At 48.8% G+C, this 19,756-nt stretch overlaps 9 protein-coding genes across 9 annotated transcripts; 5 read left to right on the top strand and 4 right to left on the bottom strand.

Moving 5' to 3' along the window:
- Window positions 1-464: 464 nt before the first annotated feature.
- On the top strand, window positions 465-2,036 carry LTR84_006931 (uncharacterized protein; the record flags this gene model as incomplete). The annotated part of the gene is made up of 2 exons (XM_064850487.1): window positions 465-1,875; window positions 1,954-2,036. 2 exons carry the CDS (start codon window positions 465-467, stop codon window positions 2,034-2,036), a joined length of 1,494 nt encoding a protein of 497 aa, XP_064702556.1.
- Window positions 2,037-2,280: 244 nt separating this feature from the next.
- Window positions 2,281-3,405, bottom strand: LTR84_006930 (uncharacterized protein; the record flags this gene model as incomplete). Its single annotated transcript, XM_064850486.1, has 1 exon — window positions 2,281-3,405. One exon carries the CDS (start codon window positions 3,403-3,405, stop codon window positions 2,281-2,283), a length of 1,125 nt encoding a protein of 374 aa, XP_064702555.1.
- Window positions 3,406-3,943: 538 nt separating this feature from the next.
- Window positions 3,944-5,564, top strand: LTR84_006929 (uncharacterized protein; the record flags this gene model as incomplete). The annotated part of the gene is made up of 6 exons (XM_064850485.1): window positions 3,944-4,319; window positions 4,377-4,503; window positions 4,557-4,758; window positions 4,809-4,982; window positions 5,032-5,147; window positions 5,216-5,564. The coding sequence occupies 6 exons, from the start codon at window positions 3,944-3,946 to the stop codon at window positions 5,562-5,564; spliced, it is 1,344 nt and encodes a 447-aa protein (XP_064702554.1).
- Window positions 5,565-5,654: 90 nt separating this feature from the next.
- On the bottom strand, window positions 5,655-6,359 carry LTR84_006928 (uncharacterized protein; the record flags this gene model as incomplete). Its single annotated transcript, XM_064850484.1, has 2 exons — window positions 5,655-5,926; window positions 5,984-6,359. 2 exons carry the CDS (start codon window positions 6,357-6,359, stop codon window positions 5,655-5,657), a joined length of 648 nt encoding a protein of 215 aa, XP_064702553.1.
- Window positions 6,360-6,947: 588 nt separating this feature from the next.
- On the bottom strand, window positions 6,948-8,268 carry LTR84_006927 (uncharacterized protein; the record flags this gene model as incomplete). The annotated part of the gene is made up of 2 exons (XM_064850483.1): window positions 6,948-7,591; window positions 7,641-8,268. The coding sequence occupies 2 exons, from the start codon at window positions 8,266-8,268 to the stop codon at window positions 6,948-6,950; spliced, it is 1,272 nt and encodes a 423-aa protein (XP_064702552.1).
- A 1,040-nt stretch (window positions 8,269-9,308) lies between these two features.
- Window positions 9,309-10,638, top strand: LTR84_006926 (uncharacterized protein; the record flags this gene model as incomplete). Its single annotated transcript, XM_064850482.1, has 4 exons — window positions 9,309-9,999; window positions 10,057-10,157; window positions 10,210-10,356; window positions 10,591-10,638. The coding sequence occupies 4 exons, from the start codon at window positions 9,309-9,311 to the stop codon at window positions 10,636-10,638; spliced, it is 987 nt and encodes a 328-aa protein (XP_064702551.1).
- Window positions 10,639-12,781: 2,143 nt separating this feature from the next.
- On the top strand, window positions 12,782-14,482 carry LTR84_006925 (uncharacterized protein; the record flags this gene model as incomplete). Its single annotated transcript, XM_064850481.1, has 2 exons — window positions 12,782-12,968; window positions 13,053-14,482. 2 exons carry the CDS (start codon window positions 12,782-12,784, stop codon window positions 14,480-14,482), a joined length of 1,617 nt encoding a protein of 538 aa, XP_064702550.1.
- Window positions 14,483-16,357: 1,875 nt separating this feature from the next.
- Window positions 16,358-16,791, bottom strand: LTR84_006924 (uncharacterized protein; the record flags this gene model as incomplete). The annotated part of the gene is made up of 3 exons (XM_064850480.1): window positions 16,358-16,508; window positions 16,571-16,701; window positions 16,783-16,791. 3 exons carry the CDS (start codon window positions 16,789-16,791, stop codon window positions 16,358-16,360), a joined length of 291 nt encoding a protein of 96 aa, XP_064702549.1.
- Window positions 16,792-17,078: 287 nt separating this feature from the next.
- Window positions 17,079-18,030, top strand: ALTA7 (Minor allergen Alt a 7; the record flags this gene model as incomplete). Its single annotated transcript, XM_064850479.1, has 4 exons — window positions 17,079-17,207; window positions 17,321-17,406; window positions 17,458-17,854; window positions 17,929-18,030. 4 exons carry the CDS (start codon window positions 17,079-17,081, stop codon window positions 18,028-18,030), a joined length of 714 nt encoding a protein of 237 aa, XP_064702548.1.
- Between the last annotated feature and the right edge of the window lie 1,726 nt (window positions 18,031-19,756).

Here is a 19,756-nt window from a genome sequence, read left to right as displayed (position 1 = left end):
TTTGCGACGCCTGTTGACAAAGCGAGACAACGGCCTTACTAAAGCACCATTCGTCGCAATTTGATTGGCAAACTATAGACTGCTCGACGATGACGCACTCCTGGTAAACAGTTTGAATATCACTGAGATATATTTGCCCCGAGATAAGGCCACTTCCATGGTCTGACTTGACCTTCAACATTCTTCCGCGCACTGTGGCTAAATATTATGCCCTCCCTTATTGGTTGAATGATAGTCCAAAACAGGGTAACAGGGCCAGTCTCTGCCACTAATCATCCACCACATGGCACTCCATTTGACTTCAGATCATATCGTTCCTCCAGAATGCAGAACCAGAAGGACTTTGCGGTAATGTTATAAGAGGTAAGGTTTTCCTCTTCTGTCTGAACTACCTACAACCGCAAGCCAAAATCCCATAGCATTTCCTCCGAGTTTGATAATTCTACCACTGCCCGTCTGCAATCATGATTGCTTCACAACCTGAACATATGTACACTCTTGCGGAAGGCGCTCCTCTTCCTCGGAATGACACTTCTGTCCAGGTTAGGAACAAGCAAGGTGGTGGTCTAGTCTTGTTGCAAGATACACAATTAATCGAGACTCTTGCACATTTTGCACGAGAGCGTATTCCAGAACGAGTGGTCCATGCCAAAGCTGCTGGAGCACGAGGCTACTTCGAAGTCACACATGATGTGTCTGATATTACGGATGCCGATTTTCTAAATGGTATCGGGAAGCGCTCTGAAGTCCTTACCAGAATATCAACCGTTGGCCCTGAGTCTGGGTCTGCTGATACCATTCGAGATGTCCATGGTTGGGCGACTAAGATCAAGACTAACGAGGGCAACAATGACTGGGTGTTCAACAACATCCCAGTATTCTTTGTTCGAGATCCCATCAAGTTTCCGTCTTTGAATCGATCTCACAAGCGCCATCCAGCCACACATTCTGTTGATGCAGATATGTTTTGGGATTTCCATGTCAATGCCCCTGAGTCAGTGCATGCCTTGATGTTTCTGTTTGGAGATCGAGGAACTCCAGCTTCCCTCCGACATATCAATGGCTATTCTGGACATACCTACAAATGGACCAAGAAAGACGGCAGTTTTCACTACGTGCGGATTCACTATCATGCTGATGGTGGCGTGAAGAATTTGTCAGCCGATGAAGCAACCAAACTTGCTGGCACAAACCCGGATGCGTTGATACTAGACTTGTACAACGCAATTGAAGCTGGAAACGGTCCATCATACACGGTTTCTATCCAAACAATTCACCCTGAAGACCTGGCTCGCTGCCCTGTGAACATCTTCGACATGACCAAAGTCTTGCCTCATGCGCTCTATCCTCTAAGACCAGTCGGCAAACTAGTCTTCAACCAGACACCAAAAAATTACTTCGCAGAGATTGAACAAGCTGCATTTTCTCCTTCAACCATGGTGCCCGGTATCGAACCTTCTGCCGATCCCATGTTACAGGCTCGAATGTTCTCATACCCAGATGCAGCACGTTACAGGTTGGGAGTCAATTACCAGCAGCTTCCCACTAATGCCGCTAAAGTGCCCATCTACATTCCCACCGAACGAGATGGTCTGATGACCTTTGGCGCCAATTACGGCTCAGATCCCAATTATGTCCATTCCAGCATCCTACCCACCACGTTCCACGACAATGCCACATCCGAGTACAAGCCGACGGAAGAAGTTCTTCAAGGCCCAGTCGTATTCACCAGCCAAGTCACAGAAGAAGATTTCAAGCAACCACGTGCTTTGTGGAACGACGTTCTCAGCAAAGAAGAGCAGGATAGATTTGTTAGCAATATTGCAGAGAACATTGCAGGCGTTCAGAGAGACTGGCTGAGAGAGAAGGTGTTCGGTAAGTCATTCCCTATGCCACATGACGTGTACAATTCCTGCTCTCTCAAACCCATGCACTGACATGTCTGCGGTATAGAACTATTCAGCAAAGTTGATACTAAACTTGGCGAGCGTATCGAGGCTAGGGTAAAAAGCCTCCTGACAAAGGATTCGGCTTAGCTGAGTCCAGGATGGGTAATGAGGATTTCGCGAATGGCTTTGTACGTTAGTATTGATGCACAGGCGTAGCCGGGCTTCGGTATATATCTTATGATGGCTAGGAAGCTCAGTCTTTTCAGCTTCATAAGGGCGAGATAATCATGAGGAGGCTGCTTACTACAACCACTAATCTCCAAACTGTTTTCCCTCAGGGTCCCTCTCCACTTCGCAATGTGCTACTCTAACCTTGGATGACGGTATCTGCTCAATCATTTTTCTGGAAATCTACTACCAGCTTCCCAGAAACTCCAGAGTGATATGCCTCAACAAGCTGATTTAACCGCAAGAATGAGTAAGTCTTGACCCGCGCCTTGACACCGTGCTCCACGCAAAACTCCAGCATTTCCTTCATGGCTTTGTTTGAACCTATTAGCGTTCCCTCCAGCCTTATCCTGCGGAATACCAAATCCGCTGCTGACACTTGGAATCCTTCTGGCGGAAATGATACAACAATTGCCAGTCCGCCGTTGCGGAGCAGATCTACACCATAAGTGAATGATTGTTGACTGTCGGTCAAAATCAAGACTGCATCAAGGCCCATTTCCGAGATATGTTCAGCTTTGTCCTCCTGGCCTAACTGTTGGCGAACGTCCTCGGCCTTTGTTTCTGCCGCGTTCACAATATATGCACCAGTCCCCAGGTCCCGCGCAAATTGCAAGGCTCCGGGAGAGCTATCGACACCGACGGCCTTCAAACCCATTTTAGTTGCAAACTGGAGACCGAGATGTCCTAGCCCTCCTCCACAGCCGATGAATCCAACACGTTGTCCAGGCTTAAGATTGCACTTCTTGAGGGCGGCAAATATCGTAAGCCCAGCACACATCAATGGTGCGACCTCCACAGCAGTCATTGAACCCGGAATCGGCAGTACTTGTTTTGAATCGACTACTGCGTATTCCCGAAATCCTCCTGGTCCATGAACGCCAAGACCACCATGGGTCCAAGGACAGTATACTGAAAATCCTGGCTCATCTGGAACCGGACCAGAAGGGTTTCGACATTCCTGGCACTTCTCGCAAACATGATAGCCACGCCCTGAGACTGCCACCTGGGTTCCAACGATCAGCCCATAGATTGACGATTTTCCTTGTGGGAGTGCCACAACCGTCCCGGCGTACTCGTGGCATCCAATGTGCGGTAATGATGGGGGGTGCATGGTGCCGGCGGCCACCACAGCATCAGTATGGCAATACGAGCCGGCCTCGACACGAATCAAAATATCATCCTGGTGCTCGATTTCTGGCAGAGGAACCTCGCGGAGTTGATAGGGCTGGCCAAATTGTTCCAGTACGAACGCCTTCATCGTGGAAGGCAGTTGCTCAGATGCCATTGCAGAGATTACGTCGACGAAGACAGAATTTCGAGATCTATGCTTTTGCTAAATCTCACAATATTTCCCGCGAGGGTTGGAGACTTTTAAGGTATGCCTAGCCGCATCAACTGCTTCTGACATACAAAAGCCTTCCACTCGACGATAAGGATGCAATGAGCACCCAAGCCACGGTTGTCAACGTCGGAAATCCTTGCCTAGCCCCACGGTGTCATTCGCTAGATGGTGCATGGTGTTTGGGGAGTCGAAACTAAAGAGATGTTGGGGGAAACACTTTGGTCCAGCGACCCCACAAGCTACTTTTGAGGATGTGGGGGAATATGTCTACAAGAGCCCGCTTGATTTGATTGGCCACTCTCCTCTGTCAACCAACAGCCAGTGGCTTGTGTGTCTATCAGATTGATACCAAGTCTGTTGCAGTGCTCTCGGTCGACAAAGTTAAGTCAAACGAGCATTCAGCAGTGAGCTCGGTCGAGTACTCACGACCCTTCCTACATTGGTCTCTCCTGCAGAAACAGTCGAGTACAGCAACCACAGGATGTCAATGCTTACAACACTGGGTGATACCCTTGCACAGTATCTACGCCAGCTAGACACCAAGCTCTCGCAATCAAATGGCGCCCCGCCTTATCTATGGGACGCCACACCATATAGCGGACTAGACGACACGGGTTCGCTGCCATCGCCTGAAGCTTTTCGCCTGATCGAGAAAATTCGGCTTGATCTCAAAGCCGTCGAGGCTCTGATCACACCTACACACTTCAAGCTGGTTGAGTTAGGCCTCGCACCATACAAAGTTGCTGCTTTGAGCACTGCGGTAGCTCTGAATGTGGCAGATGCGCTCACCGAGCTGGGTGGAGAAGCGTCCCTCCATGACCTTGCGACCAGATTGGACACAAATGAGCATAAGTTAGGTACTCAGACTCAAGCTGTTACCATTTGAGTCGCCTTTTGACTGAGATGCTGGGTAGGAAAGATCATGCGCGTGTTAACAGGAGAGTTCATCTTCCAAGAAGTGTCGAAAGACGTCTTCAAACACTCTCGGCATAGTATAGGGCTTGCGGGGTCATTGGGAGCTCGCTCTTTCCTCGCATTCATGTATGTGGACAGATTTAGAGGACATTTGGCCATCCCATTCTGACAGTCATCAGCACAAACCTAGGTGCGAAGTCTGCTATCGGTATACCAAACGACCTCTCCCGACCAGACACCAAGCACAGTTTCACAGAACAGACGGCTCCATTTGTCAGAGAAGTCTCGAAGGACGGAAAGACTTTCCTGGAGTATTTTTCGGATCCAAACAATTCAGAAATGGTCACTTTGGCCAACGATGGTATTGTGGGATGGCTCAATGTAAGCCAGCACTGTCTTTGAGGGATGTGCTATACTGACCACGTGCTTAGCAATTGACACGAAGAGCGCTTCTGACAGATTACCCCTGGGCAGAACTTGGTAAATCGACTGTGGTCGATGTGGGCTGTGGACCTGGAGACAGCGGAATCGATGTGATGAAACTATATCCCGATCTCAACTGGGTATTTCAGGACTTTGGACCTGTTGTTGAAAGCGTCAAAAAGGTATTGTTGTTCTAAGGCTGTGAATACAAAAGTTACTGACCCAGTGTAGGCTCTTCCAAGCGAACTAAAAGCTAGAGAACAAGACGGGAGAATAACTTATGTTGAACAGGACTATTTCAAGCCTAATGCCAGCAAGGGCGATGTCTGGTATCTACGAGGGGTCCTGTAAGTTTAGCAAGATCTGCAACTCCCCATCCTGATAGATCAGATGTCCTGACTACCACCTTCTTCAGCCACGAATATTCCGACGAAGATGTCTTGAAAATCCTGTCGAACCTGGCAACGACTATGGGCCAAACACCAGCATCCAAAATGGTGATCAACGAGGTCTTTGTCGCGAGTCCCGTAATTGCATCAGCTTCGTCGACCTCTCCGCCCTCGGAAAACATTCCTGAGAGTCAGTCTGCTCTCGCGGATATGGCCAATACAATGACTTGGAGCACATTTTCGCTGTTTGGAGGCAAGGAGAGGTCATATGAAGAGTACGAAAAACTACTGAACCAGGCTGGGTTGAGAATCAGTCGATTCTTTAGATTCAGGACCTTTACGGTAATGTTAGAATGTGAACTAGCCTCCATCTAGCTTCATACTTGGAAATTCGCTCTCTTAGTGTGTATAGAAGTTCGAGATTGACTACTTGCGGAAATTCTATGAGCATCCTGCTACCTCTATTCACGCATAAATCTGCTTGCGCTTTTCAATGGATGAGCCCTGACCAAAGACACCCAATAGAGCCTGCTCCATCTTCTGGGCGCACGAACTATCGTTGATGACCGATTTTGATGTCCACTTTGTTACAACGACAGCCTTGGTTGCGTCATTGTTCCTTGGACCATAGAAATAACCAACAAAGTCTCCTCCAAGGCTCAGGTTTTCAAGCGACGTGGCAAGCTTCTTGTCGAGACTATCAACATCCTCAGAACCAGGAGTCTGAATCTCGATCACTAAACGCAGAGTTAGCCGCCATGAGTGAAACTAGAACTACTTTCAAAGTTGCTGACCTTCACAACACGTCGCCTCCTGTAGCGCAACCTCTCCCTGCCGCGTCCATAGATAAATCGGATCGAGAGGGTTCTCAAGGCCCGGCACGACCTTCTCACCAAACAACTTGGCGGCCGGCGCAAACCCTGGTGTTTCTGCTAGACTGTCATGATGTTCCATCGACCTCCAGAACAAGAACAACCCTGCCTCTTCCGGGTGTGTCTTCACATTGCTGAAGACTCTCAATCCTAACGAGGGTGGCAGATCGCTGGACTTTGCTGCTTCATTGGATGTTGCCCAGATGGTTCTGAACGTCGAGACGATCTCGCCTTTACCTCCTTCCTTTGCTCGCGGGCTGAGAATCTCGACTAGCACTCTTTCCGGGATTTCTGCCATGGTTGTCTTTTTCTGGGTCGGTTTACGCACGTTGTTGGTTGAGTAAAATCTGTGGATATGATGGGCTACCTGAGGTGCTTTGCTAGGTATCTAGAATCAGAAAACGTACGATGTCCATAATATGAACCCACCATACGGTCGAGGCTGATACTACCGAAGATGCCACTCACCCTAGTATGCTTTGAGTATTCATTCTAGGCATAGCGTTGGGTGTTGCGGGGGTGGGGGCCAATAGGGGTACAGGAACAACCGAAAATCTCCAAATGTGGGGTAATTGCGAATCCTCGGTGCTTCTGCATCGGTTGTTCGAGTTTAGGGATCGGAGACAATTCCACCGTACTGTTTTCAAGTACGCTTGAAGATGCTAGTAAGTATACTGAGTTCTTGGGTGCTTTAGTCTGGACTCTCCGGGGCTGCGTGTAACTAAAATGGATACACTCAGTCACAACACTACCAGGCAGACTTCCGATTGAAGGGTAGACAGAGCTGTTTATGGGCTTGAAAGGAATCGTTGTTGTAATGCTCGTGAATTTGAGTCTGGTGCATAAATACAGTGTACATTTTGAAAGCCTTCAAATTATGTATCTTTCACCTTGCCGCAAGTTCCACTCTAAGTTGTTCCGAAACAGTATCCCAACCATCAACGACCACTTTCTCAGCATCATGACCCCATAATGTATAGCTGTCTAGTACACCCTTGGAGGTATCCAAATCCTTCACCATCTTCTTGCTCGTCTTATCGTGTAAGTTGTGCCATTTATCTCGTTGGGTGATACCAATCTGCTGAGCGGCCTTAACATGGTTGTATCGAAATTCAAAGTAAGCCTGTAGGGCGAGTGGAACCTGATGTTTCCCTGCCTTTGCTAAACATAGCGCGATGGTTGCAGCGTCCTCCACAGCTTGACTCGCCCCTTGCGTAGACGTAGGTAAGAAAGGATGCGCAGCATCGCCGAGAACCGCAACGAGACCGGAATCAGAAACCCATCTGTCTAAGCATGGACGGTAGACGAGCTTCCAATCAACAATGTTTTGAATCTTCTCCCATACCCGGACGAACGCAGGGTCCCAGTCTCGAATCGTTTCTAGAATCTCCTGTCGATCTCCAGGAAACTGCCAACCCTCATCGATATTTGCTACGTCCTTGTGGGTAAGGACTGCATTTATCTCAGATCCTCCCCGAACAGTGGTCACGAAACCGTGAAGATCTGGACCGATCCAAAGGTTGACACAGTCTAAGAGCAATATCAGCGTCAGTGTTTCACAAAATTGTTGAGGACACACCTTTTTCCAGAAACTCTTGGACCAAAGGGTCCCCTTGGAATATATCTGTTGTGCCATATGCGCGCCATACCGCGTAGCCACTGTGGATTGGTGCGTCCTCAAATCCCAGCACTGCCGTGCGCCCAGGACTTTTCACCCCGTCCGCGGCGATGACTACATCGGCCACGAGTTCTTCTCCACTAGGAAGGAATACGCTTGGCTTGCTTGCATCGTAGCGCTCGATCTTTTGACCAAGTCGCAACTGCACTCCATTTCTGACCGCGTGGTCAACCAGTATCCTGTGGTAGTTGCCTCGGTGGCCTAACAAGCCACGATAACCATACTTGGCCTCAGCTGTTGCCAAGTGTCTATCTTCAGTGATGATCTCGCCATCCCAATTGCGCATGATTGTGTTATCCGCGCGACTCGAGACCGCCCACATGTCTTCGTACAGGCCCCAACGCTTGAACAACTTTGAAGAGTTGGAGCCAAAGCCAATCGAATCTCCGATTGGTAGCAATTCTACTGCCTGATCCAAGAGAGTGACATTCATTCCTTGCCTCGCACAAGCGATCGCACATGATGCACCTCCAATCCCGCCGCCGACAATGATCACGTTGATCGCGTCTGAAGCACCGATCGAACCCATGCTGACTGAATAGCTGAAAGAACTTGTTGGGTTCCGTCTGGGAGGCTCTAGAATTTTCGTGAAAGTGGTATCTCGGCACTCAAAGGCTAAGGCTAAGTCATAAAGATTGTATCCAAAACTCTAAGGCGTACCACATCCCGAACCGCCAACAAACAGTCCAGAGTTGGCTTGGAGCAGTCGATTCTTCCATCCCCCACATCTGCAAAAAGTGGGTTATATCTAGTTGGAAAACTACCCCACAACCCATCCACTGTCGGTACGGGTGGTACCTGGTACCTCGATCCTTTTTCGGCTTTGCTAAGTCACCCAGACCAAGAGACAAGGAGGGGCGAGATGTTTCTGTCTAGTACCTGCTTCCCCACTAATAATCAATTTTTGTTACGTTCGAAACTCCCAAGGCTGAAAGCTGGCGATGTGCGGGGTTCCCGATATTGCGGGGGAGCCCAACACGACCACTACTGCAACGTCAGGCTTGTAAGTGCGCACATACTATGATACCTACTGGCACAAAGTGATCCAGTGGTTGTACCGTATCTAAGTTGTGCGCATGCGTTGATGTATGTCGAACATGTCTCCTCTCAGCGAGGCTGCAACCCCTAGTATTACGAGAAAACGACCTCATGTCTGTCGTCGATGTCAGAAGGCTTTCTTGCGTGCAGAGCACCTAGATCGTCACTCGATGACTCGTAAGAGCCCTGAAGTTCGCTACCACTTGGCCTCGAAAAGCTTATGTCTACTAGATGACAATAGAAAACCGCACACTTGCACAGCATGTGGTTCGAGTTATGGTCGACATGATGTCCTTCTCCGCCATCAGAGGACATGTGCGGCCTATCAAGGTCGAAGAACAAACACCACCGGTGTCTCACCGGTTGAGGTATTACTCCAATTGTTCTAATACCTATTTACTGCCTAGACTAAGATGATGTTGGTAGAGTTTTGAATCCCGTGACCACGATGTGGTCAGAGCCAGGAATGCTCTGCCCTGCGTTCCTTCCGTCGCTGATATCACGTCAAATGACAACAGCCACGAGTCACAAATGGGTCTAATACAGGTTCAATTTCCATCTCCAGCTGCTACAGATTATGTAGAAGGTCGATCAAGAACTATCCCTGTCGAGTCACCAAATGGCCAGTATTCACCTCTGGAGCAACAAGGTTTTACTATTCTCAAATACAATGCTCCTTCCAATCCGGCACAACAAAGAAGTGATTTGGAAGATATCTCTATGGCAACCCCAGATGCAGCCTGTGCACATATCGCCGCTACTTCACTTGGCTCCCAGATCCCGAACCCAGTGGGTGATAGCATGATCGATTTCGAAAATCTCCAGTTTGACGATGAATCCTTCCTCGAAGACATCTTACTCTGCCAGTTCTCTTACAATCCACCGGTCCTCACAGTAGCTTCATCACCGGTTCCAGAAATTGCTCCTACGATAGGCCTTCCCGAGCTTCCGGATAGTATCGCACCACTGGAAATAAGTCACCCACCAAATGATGCTGGTCAAAAAAGCAATGGCAACCCAAATTGTGCTATTCAAATCACTTCCAACGAACTTGAAGTGTTTCATGCGAAATTGTTAATTTCTGATGTGGATGGAACTCTGTCCAACTTCCACAAACCCAGTCTTTCTCGCACCTTGCGATGTATGATCGCGTATTTCCAACATTTCGATCCACACGCCCCCTTCGTCCACTATGCCTCTTTCAGTATATCAACTGAACATCGTACGTCACGCTTGTAGAGATATTCTTACGGTAAAGAAGCTAATTCCTACAATTTAGCCGCTCTTGTCTTGATTATGCTGGCTATTGGTGCCGTTCATCTTTCTGAGACTGAATTTGCTCGATCCGCCTACGAGGCTTCATGTTTGTTACTCGCTCAGGTAAGTGATCAAGAGTGCAGCCATGAAAAGTTTATTTATCATGACCCTTCAGCACGAAAAGGACTGTCTTGAACAGCAAGATTCTTCGTTCAATCTCTGGGCGGCCCAAGCCACACTACTCTGTGCACAGTATGGCGTCACCAGCGGAAGCCATGATCTTTTCTTCCAGGCACAGAAGCACCTTTTCGCAACACACATGGTACGTTCTTCCCTCAGAAAACCCATAATATTACCACATCTTCTGGCATTCTGCTCACTCTTGGCAAGATGATGGGGCGGACAATGGAAGCAAACCGAGCGCTGCGGGTGCAAGCTGTCCAAAGTTGGGAGAGGTGGATTTTCCTTGAAAGCTGTACACGGTATGCCAATCACTGTTTAGCAAGGCCCTGTTGAACCTTATTATAGTCTCATAACACTGATAATGCTCTCATAGGGTAGTTTGTTGGATGTTCGTGGTTTCTGCGACATGCTACAGCCTTGACCCTGTAACATTGACTGTATTACCACCGATACCTGAGCCAATCCTCTGCCCGAGCGACGAGACCACCTGGCACACAACTTCGGAGACTGAATGGAAAGCAATACATCGAAACAGTCTCAGCAATCATTCTGTAGACCTATGGTCTCTTGCCAAAGGACTGCACCTTGGACAAATCCCGGAAGCTTGCGGAAGAATCAGCGCCTTCACCCTCCTGGCATTGATTAGTGGGCAACTCTGTGGCATCTGCACGAGAGAAAGATTGAGTCTCGACATTTATGAGTCCGACTCTTCATACATTTCCCGGGGTGAGCAAGCACTGTCGATATGGGAGGGTTTGTGGAGGAAGCACCCACGAGCTGAACAAAGCCTGACAAGACTTGATGATCCATTGTTGAATGATTGTTTGTCAATGCTCTGTTCCGCTTACTGTCATCTATACGTTGGCGACGAGCTTGTGACTTTGAGGAGAATCGCGGAGAACCCCAACTGTGGGCTTGAGATACCACGGTGCAAGAACTATACTCAAGCTTTGAAGGTCATAAAATACGCAGCAAACTCGTGGCTAGTACGAGCCAAAATGGGAGCCCGGAACTTGAGAAAGACGAGAGGCCTCGAATTTGGACCTCAAGCACTAGCTGCTATGTATGAAAGTGGTATGTACACAATCAAAACATCAAGTCGACCGATTTTTGATTAACAGACTTTAGCGCTTTTGCTGGCGTGGTGGCTACATCTTCATGGGAACGGTGTCCTCAATCCTTCAAGTTCAACTTATATCAACAAGGATGACCATGCTCTTGCAGTGGCAGTAGCGCGAATATTTACTGGCATCATGAACGAGTTGGATGAACAAGACGTCTTTCAACGTCCACGTGGAGCTTTCTGTTTAGACGCTATTGGGTTCTACACGTATCTCTGTCGAGACTGGGTCTGGGAATGCTCATCGCTTATCGAGTCACGATTGCAAAGATTTGCCCTTCATCTGGAGACTCGTCGAAATCCTAATCGCTGATGTGTTCAAAGCTTTCCGGGACCTTACCATTGAATGGCTGCATTAAGGATATGGATGGTGCTTGGTATAGTAATGAGAGGTTGTGAAAATGGATGATGACTTTGTGGAATGTATTGTACTAGGTGAACTGGCATTGGTGACTAATTAGATGGTAGCCAAGAGCCGCAATTCCGGTTCTGCGGTAGCACTTTCGCCGATTGTCATACCTAAGAGATATGAGAATGTAGCGATCGTCCATTCCAACCTATACTATCTCGCATAGTGCATCATACCTCCTTCACACGTTATGCTAAGCTAGAATATAATTTAGGGTCCATCGAAAGTCGGAACTTCTGCATTTCCACCCCGAACTGGAGAATAGTCGCTGCAAGAGTCATGCGTCATGCATAGGCTAGCACAGAAAGATCCTAATATTGGGCAAGATATCGCAGACTGCACCTTAGGCTCACAATTCGAAATGGTTTTAGCGGCAAGATTCTCCAGCTATGCTTCGTATCTGCACGCGCTGGACTAGATGCTGCTGGTGCTAAAGTGTGTGGCTATCAGCGGCTAATTTGGCCAGGGGGATGTCGCACTCCCATGCTTGTGCAACCCGGCAGCTGTCTGATCGCTGAATTGACCAGAGTCTATTCAACATGCCCAGCTTCACCCTGTTGGTACTATTTGGGCACCAACCAGACTCATTGGATCATTGAAGCTGTTGGCGCAGCTTTTCTACTTCTCCGTAATTTACCGACCACATCAATCGATCGATCTTGTCACCGAGCTTGTTTTCAACATCCCCAATGACCTTCAGGAGTCGACCACTTCCCATGGGTATAAAAGAATGGCCGATGCAGTCCATCAGGGAGGTCATCGAGGTGGGGACTGCCAAGATCTGGGGAATGTGGTCTGGACATGGTTGCTCCAAGACAATGCAGCAGGGGCTTGTGGGGAGATCTAGCCTCGTTCGTCCTCCCCCACAACGTACCTCGACTTTGCTTTCACTCGGTGTTTTGGAAAGCTCAAATACACCCTGCGAGCTCACTCTGAGGATTTCATCACACCACATTTCTCTTCGATGGGCTGAGACAAATCTTTCGTCAATTACGCGAGAAATCGATTCCCATATTGCTACATACATTTGCTGAGATGCATGACTCTGATAAACCGGAGGGTACTCACGTTGACCATGCTGAGGTCAACGATCAAAGTCTGGCTAGAGATGCCAACTCCCCGAACCTCAAGATCACCCGCGACTCTTACTGGGAGAACAAAAAGGGCATCGCACTTTGCCTCCTCTTAAATATGGCTGCATTCGAGTATGGACTAGATCAAGGTATGTTTAACAATATCCATTGAACCCAAATTCGGGGGCGAAAACCATTAGTTATTCTTGTTGACCACACTAACCATGCTAAAGGGATGGTCAATGGCTTCCAAGCGATGCCCGGATTTCTTCTCGACTTTGGATACAAAGACCCCACACTTCCTGGTGGGATGGGAATCTCCACCGTCGTACAGCAGCTTATGGGCAGCCTGGTCTCGCTTGGAATGTTCTTCTCGACATTGATTTCAGGCTGGGTGTGCGATAAGATAGGTCGAAAGGGAGGCCTGCTGGTCGGGCTCATACTCATTGTGGTCAGCACCACTATTCAAATGACAGCAATCAACCTTGGCGGTCTCTACAGTGGTCGAACACTCCTAGGGGTAGCCAACGGGTTCCTCTTAGTCTGTTCGCAGCTGTACATGCAAGAAACCATGCCGTCAAATCTGCGATCCCTCAGCTATACGTTCTTCCAGTTCTGGATCTCCTTCGGCACTCTGATTGGCGTCATCGTCAACAATGCTACAGCCAAGATCTTGACCCGGGCCTCCTACAGGATCCCTCTGGGAGTCTTATACGTCATCCCAGTTCTTCTCGGAGCAGCCTTGTTCTTCCTTCCAGAAACGCCACGATACCTGGCTTCTCAAAGCAAGCACATCGAGGCCCAAAAAGCTTTACGTTTCCTAAGAGACTCATGCTACACCGATCTTCAGGTCAAAGAAGAAATCGCCGAAATCACACAGTCCCTGGAAGTCGACCGCGAGATCGCCAAAACCATCAGCTACCACGAATTGATCCGCATACCCAATCTAAAGCGGACATGCACCAGCGTCGGCCTGGGCCTCTTCGCCGCCGCATCCGGCGTACCCTTCATCACGCAGTACGGCGTCTACTTCTTCATGCTGTCGGGGGACACGGAGCCGTTCCGCGACGTCATCATCCTCGTGTGCTGCGGCATCGCCGGCGTGGCACTCACACCCCTATTCACGGGCAAGATCGGCAAACGCCATATCCTCATGTTCGGCGGCATCGTGCAAGCACTGTGCATGCTGGGGCTCGCCCTCCCATACAGCATCCGGGGCATCGACCAGCTCAGTGGCCGCGTCATCATCGCCATGTGCTGCATCTACCTATTCTTCGCATCTGCAACAACCGGGCCCTTCGCATGGCAAGTGGCCGGCGAAATCCCCACGCAGCGCCTGCGCGGCCACACATTCGGCACCGCGGCCGCTATCACGTACCTGTGCGGCTGGTCCATTACCTTCACGATCCCGTACTTCATCAACCCGACCGCGCTGAACTGGGGCGCCCAGTACGGCTACATCTGGGTCGCGAGCAATGTGCTCATCACCGTGTTCACGTGGTTCTTCGTCCCCGAGACCAACAGGCGCACCCTCGAGGAGATCGACGAGATGTATAATGCCAATGTCCCAATTCGGAAGTTCGACAAGTATGATTGTGTCGCGTCCCAGGACGCGCGCCTTCAGGCTATGCAGGACCTGAAGGCCGATGAAAGTCGGAATTGAGGTGGTAGGGAAAGCACGTGATAGGGGTATCGCAAGTATCAGAAGCAAGGTTGTACAACGCTGATTGATGTAGCTCTAATCGTTCATAACAAAGCTAATCTCACTTCGTCATGGAAAGATCTTGTCATAAATCACTATTTCCGAGACCTATTCATCGTGATGATGAATCTGTCAGTCTAAACACGTTGTTCATCCCACCAGTGGAACCCAAAAATCTGGTCCTGTGTGGTCGATGAGTACGGAGGCCAAATTTCTCTATTCCTTGGATGTGCACGTCTGGACAGGCATGAAGCGAATAGATTTCTCCGGAGTTCTGGAGACCTTACGGTCGGATCGTAGAACCGCTATATACAGCTACGCAACAGGAGCTATAGCATAGGGAGAAGTGCCTTCAGAATGGTAGGTTTCACCCTGTCCAAGATTAGTCTATGTAAAGCACTGCGCGATGTGTAGATCGCCATGGCGAATGGAAGTTCGCCTGAATTTGCAAGAATGGATGCCTCCTAATAAAATTTCTCATTTAGGACGAACTTACTGCCCGGACCGATAAATACTTAGTATTGCATACTCCAACTGGTATGTAACACGTGGCAAAGGCTACGGAAGGCACACATGGGGAGTATGTTTAATCATCACGCACTTATCTTTGTGTACCTGATTGTGCGGGATTGTAAACTAAACGGGGCGAGGATATTGAACCCGTGCGGTTCTGAGAGGTCCAAAGTAGGAGGTTCGGGGCTTCAGACAAGTTTCTGGTAAACCGGCGACCTCATTCGGGTGGTTCATACTGCTTCAGTTCGAGGACTTGTGATCCTGCTCCATCTGTAGCGTTTAGTTCACATATATTGCCTGCCATTATGGGTTACTCTTGTCACGCTCTGAATCTCGCCCTTCCAACCTGTAAAGCACTCGAGTCATGGGCCACTTGGACGATACAAGTTTTCACTGAGAAATGGGTTCTGAACGGAAGGAATAATATCCAACCTGCGATACGGAGGCTCATGCCAGGGCAAAATGCGAGTTTCTGGGTCGTAAGACATGTTTTAAGCTTCAAGCACTTGCCAGCTGAACGGCGCTTGGGAAACAGAAGTTCGGAAACGCGGAGGATCAAGGGACGAGCACAACGCACTGCTCGATCGGGTTCGCATCGCAGAGATGCAAGCAAGGGAGACCAATACATCGTAAATAAAGCGAAAGCCGCTCTGCCCATTTGGGGCAACTTTTCGTTTTTGATCGCTTCTCGAAGCGAGCCCCACTATTTGGAAGCGTGCAGAGATAGAAATGTACTACTAGGCGCACTTCAATTCGATGTAATACGGGTAGAAGATTTAGGGAGGATTCACATGAACACATGCTTAGCTCGCTTTCCTAATCTGGGAAACCCAGGGGTATAAATCAAGTAGCCCGCCTACTCCAAAGGATTGCGGCGGATATATCCGATCGACACTGCCTTAGTGGCGCCGCTGGCGGCGGGCCTAGCATTTTGTTCGTTCTATTTGAGAAAGATTTATCTTGTAATCCCTGGCAGATACGATATAAGGCACGATGACATCATGATTCGGCTATATACATTCGGAGACGAACGCACTCCTGAAGTCAATGGCAACTAACCCGTAAGAACCGTCTTTCATTCTATATAGCTCGATGACGATTGGGGAGCCTCGATTTTCTCACGGTAGAACAGTTTGTAGAGCCTCATCATAAGATCTGCATAGCACCGATGATCTTTATCCTGCGCCGGCTTCAAAAACTTCGGTTCTCGACAATGTTTGGCCCCTTAATCAGTGAAGTCAGTCTCGATGCGAGCAAAGGACCCTCCAAGGACCTCCTGCGAGAAGCTACATGGCCAGAATACTCTGTCAGAATGAAAGGCCGCTACCAGTGCCCGGACACATATCTGACAGTCCTGATCTCTGCTTCATTTGGGTCGCTAAAGTCGATAATGTCTTCGCGCTTCAGGACTTCTTGGAATTCGGCATACTGCGGTGCCTGGAAATGGCGTTCAAAGGTCGCTCGAGACTTATATCTGGCAGAAGTTAGCGAGAATATACAACCCCGGGAAAAGAGTATTTGGCAGAGATATCGTACGTCTCTATCAACACCAGCGTGTTGGTTGGTTCAGTCGTCTTCTTGTCGACCTCACGAGTTATGCTGAATCGAGTAATGTCGTGCTCGCTGGCCTCGATCCGCTGTGCAGTCTCGGTCAATAGTTCAATCAACTAGTAAATCAAACTCATGTCAATAATATAGATTTCTAGTTTAGAGAATTCTGCTCGCATGTTAAAGTCATCTAAACTCACCCGATCCATTTTACCGGCCCTGGGATGCAGAACACCTATGATATGTATCTCTGACTGTGACATGGTTGCTACCTTAGATTGATAATGATTTCCTAACCTGAAGGTCTCCTGATGATAGAAGAAGAATCCACTGGTGTCCCACGACTATCTTATAACTTTAATGATATCCCTGAGAATAGCATGCGACTTTTACGAGTGCTTGCTAACTTGCTGATGAAGACTGAGTCAGGCTGCTTACTCGTCTTGATGCAGAAAATTGACGACAGATCGGCGTAAGTATTATAGTTCAGGATTAGATGGCAGGGTTGCCTCCGAAAGTATATCAGTCCTACACCCTTCCTCAACCAGAGACCGGAACTCTGAGAAAGTCCCTGAATTACAAAGAATACGACATCGTTATGGCACCACGGGTTGCAATCGTCTTTGTATGTATGGACACACAATTGTGCTTTTCTAAATTCCCCGTCCCCTCTTTCTCCCATCCACAAAGAATTTAAGTCTGAACCAAGCGTCGAGGCTGTATTAACACGTCTACTAGTATTCTCTCTACGGCCACCTGCAAAAGCTGGCCGAAGCCGAGCAGATCGGTTTACAAAAAGTCGGAATCAAGGCTGATATTTTCCAGTCAGTAGCGGTACCCAAGATAGCAAATACATATTGAGCTCTCATGTACAGGATAGCAGAGACACTGCCCGCAGATGTTCTAGTCAAGATGCGGGCAGGGCCCAAATCCGAATATCCAATCGCCGAGGCAACAGCGCTCGAGCAGTATGACGCATTTTTATTTGGGATACCTACGCGTTTTGGAAATTTTCCTGCCCAATGGAAGGCATTTTGGGATGCTACTAGTCATCAATGGTCGTCCGGGGGTTATTGGGGCAAGTATGCAGGCCTATTCATCGGGACTGCAACCCAGGGTGGGGGCCAAGAGACGACTGCAATTGCAGCCATGTCAACTCTAGTCCATCACGGCATGGTGTATGTCCCTCTCGGATATAAGACCACCTTCGATCTACAGTCTGGTCTGTCTGAGGCCAGAGGCGGTAGTCCCTGGGGAGCTGGAACCTATAGTGTAAGATCTTCCAAGCGACTGCACATTCATGCAGCGTAATGCCAGACTCGCGGCGAAAAACTGACTTGGCCTAGGGGATTGATGGCTCTCGACTTCCATCGCAGCTAGAGCTTGATATGGCAGTCACGCAGGGTGAATCCTTTGGGAAAACGATTTCCAAAGTGACCTTTGCGTAATATGTGTTAAGTAGTTTTCACGGTCAATGAGAGTCAGGTTTGATCGACCGCCAGGAGGATTATTGAAGCCGCGAAATTACTCATGCCATGAGCAGATGCCATCGTCTATTAGGCTTGTCGAATGGGTCGTAAAGGAGCGCACGAAGCGACAGAGGTCGCCAGTTGGTTACATTTATGTATGCATTTACTGAAAGATAACACAAGTACACTCATTTATAGCCAAATTATATTTATCAGAATCAAGACATTCATCTCCAAGGGTGGTTTGTTTTCGAAGAGCTGATTTCTAGAAATAAAAATACGCTTCTAGAAGTTGCCGAAATGGAATTAAGTGGTTGGGTTTGACGCCTTTCACTGAACATAATTGTTGTATCTGCTAGCGACCCACCAAAGGGTGTCTGAAAGCGCTTGCCTTATTTGAAGCGAACATGAAACCTCGCGGCTTCGAATACTTGTGAGCGTCTGGCGGACGCTACTCGCGACGATCACCACATAGTGAATCATCAACTCAACGCATGTGTCTTTTTGCGTGAGGGCTATCCAACGCAGTGAAAATAAGGAGACATTCAGCTCAGGTGGAGCCCCAGCCTACTCGCAGATATTGGCAACGCTACTAGAATCAGCTTCACGGACAAATTCAAGCCGTTACTTTAGACCGCGTTGTCCCGCCAACGTCGACTCCGACTTCAGGGTGTGAAACTCTGGAGGCAAAGAGGGTAGCTTTGGTCAAGCGAATGACCTAAGCCGTACGAATCGCTTCCGAACTGATCAACAGTCCTGATGCTGGGTCCTCGTTCTATTTGTCACAGGCATACGACGAGCAATACGGGGACGGCACAAGCCAACCTCAGATATTTTCCTCATACCGTTCATTAGAATGGAAACTCAAACGGGACGAATAGCCAGTTCTTGACGGGTTTCAAGATCAACTGCTTGTAAATGCTGGCGTCAACAGTCACGAACGACACACCCTGATACCCGAGAGACGAACACGGAAGGCTATGTGGGAGGCAATGATCCCCAATCTGCTAACTATGGGACTAATATCGGGGGCGCATCAACAATGGGCTCCTCTCAAGCGCAGGGTAATAACGGCAATTCACCAATAGACAGTCCACCTCAGCAGCAGGCTGTTAACACTAGGGTATCGACCGACAGTCAGGCTCAAGCACAGAATAAACGCAGCGTTGTGCCGACAGTTAGTAAGCCTCAAACACAACCTAGTAGCAGCCGCGTGCAAAGCACCGAGCCATCACAGACCACTAAGGCGGCGCAAAGCACAAATAAACCGGGCCAAGGATCTGAACACGTCCACAAGCCTGCTAAAGGGGGAGCCCACCAGATGCAAAAATTACGGTGCAAAACACAGGACAAACGTCTCAAATGACAGAACCAGCACAAGGTTCGAAGGCCGCTGAGACAGTCAAAACGAAGTAGCTGACCGGTTTCTTGACGTTGCTGCTTATCCCTGCGTGGCAGAAATGCTTTACCGAGGCCATAAGCAGATCTTTCAGACAGTGGGATGACGGAGCGCGAACCTTAGATAAAAGCCAGAGAAGATTGTCTCAGAGTCCGTGCAGGCTGGAGGCAGAAGTGTTTGGATAGACGTCTAGTTGTGTCTTGGGACAGGTTACAGATTTGGCTGGGGCAGCGTGCGTGATGCGTCTGCTCAGCACAACCTGTCCCCGGACGCAACAACATCCAACCCTGAAGGAGGCTCAGAAAG

This window comes from Exophiala bonariae (genome assembly GCF_035927105.1).
Source record: "Exophiala bonariae strain CCFEE 5792 chromosome Unknown scaffold_27, whole genome shotgun sequence".
Taxonomy (NCBI): Eukaryota; Fungi; Ascomycota; class Eurotiomycetes; order Chaetothyriales; family Herpotrichiellaceae; genus Exophiala; species Exophiala bonariae.
This window is presented reverse-complemented; position numbering and strand designations above follow the sequence as displayed.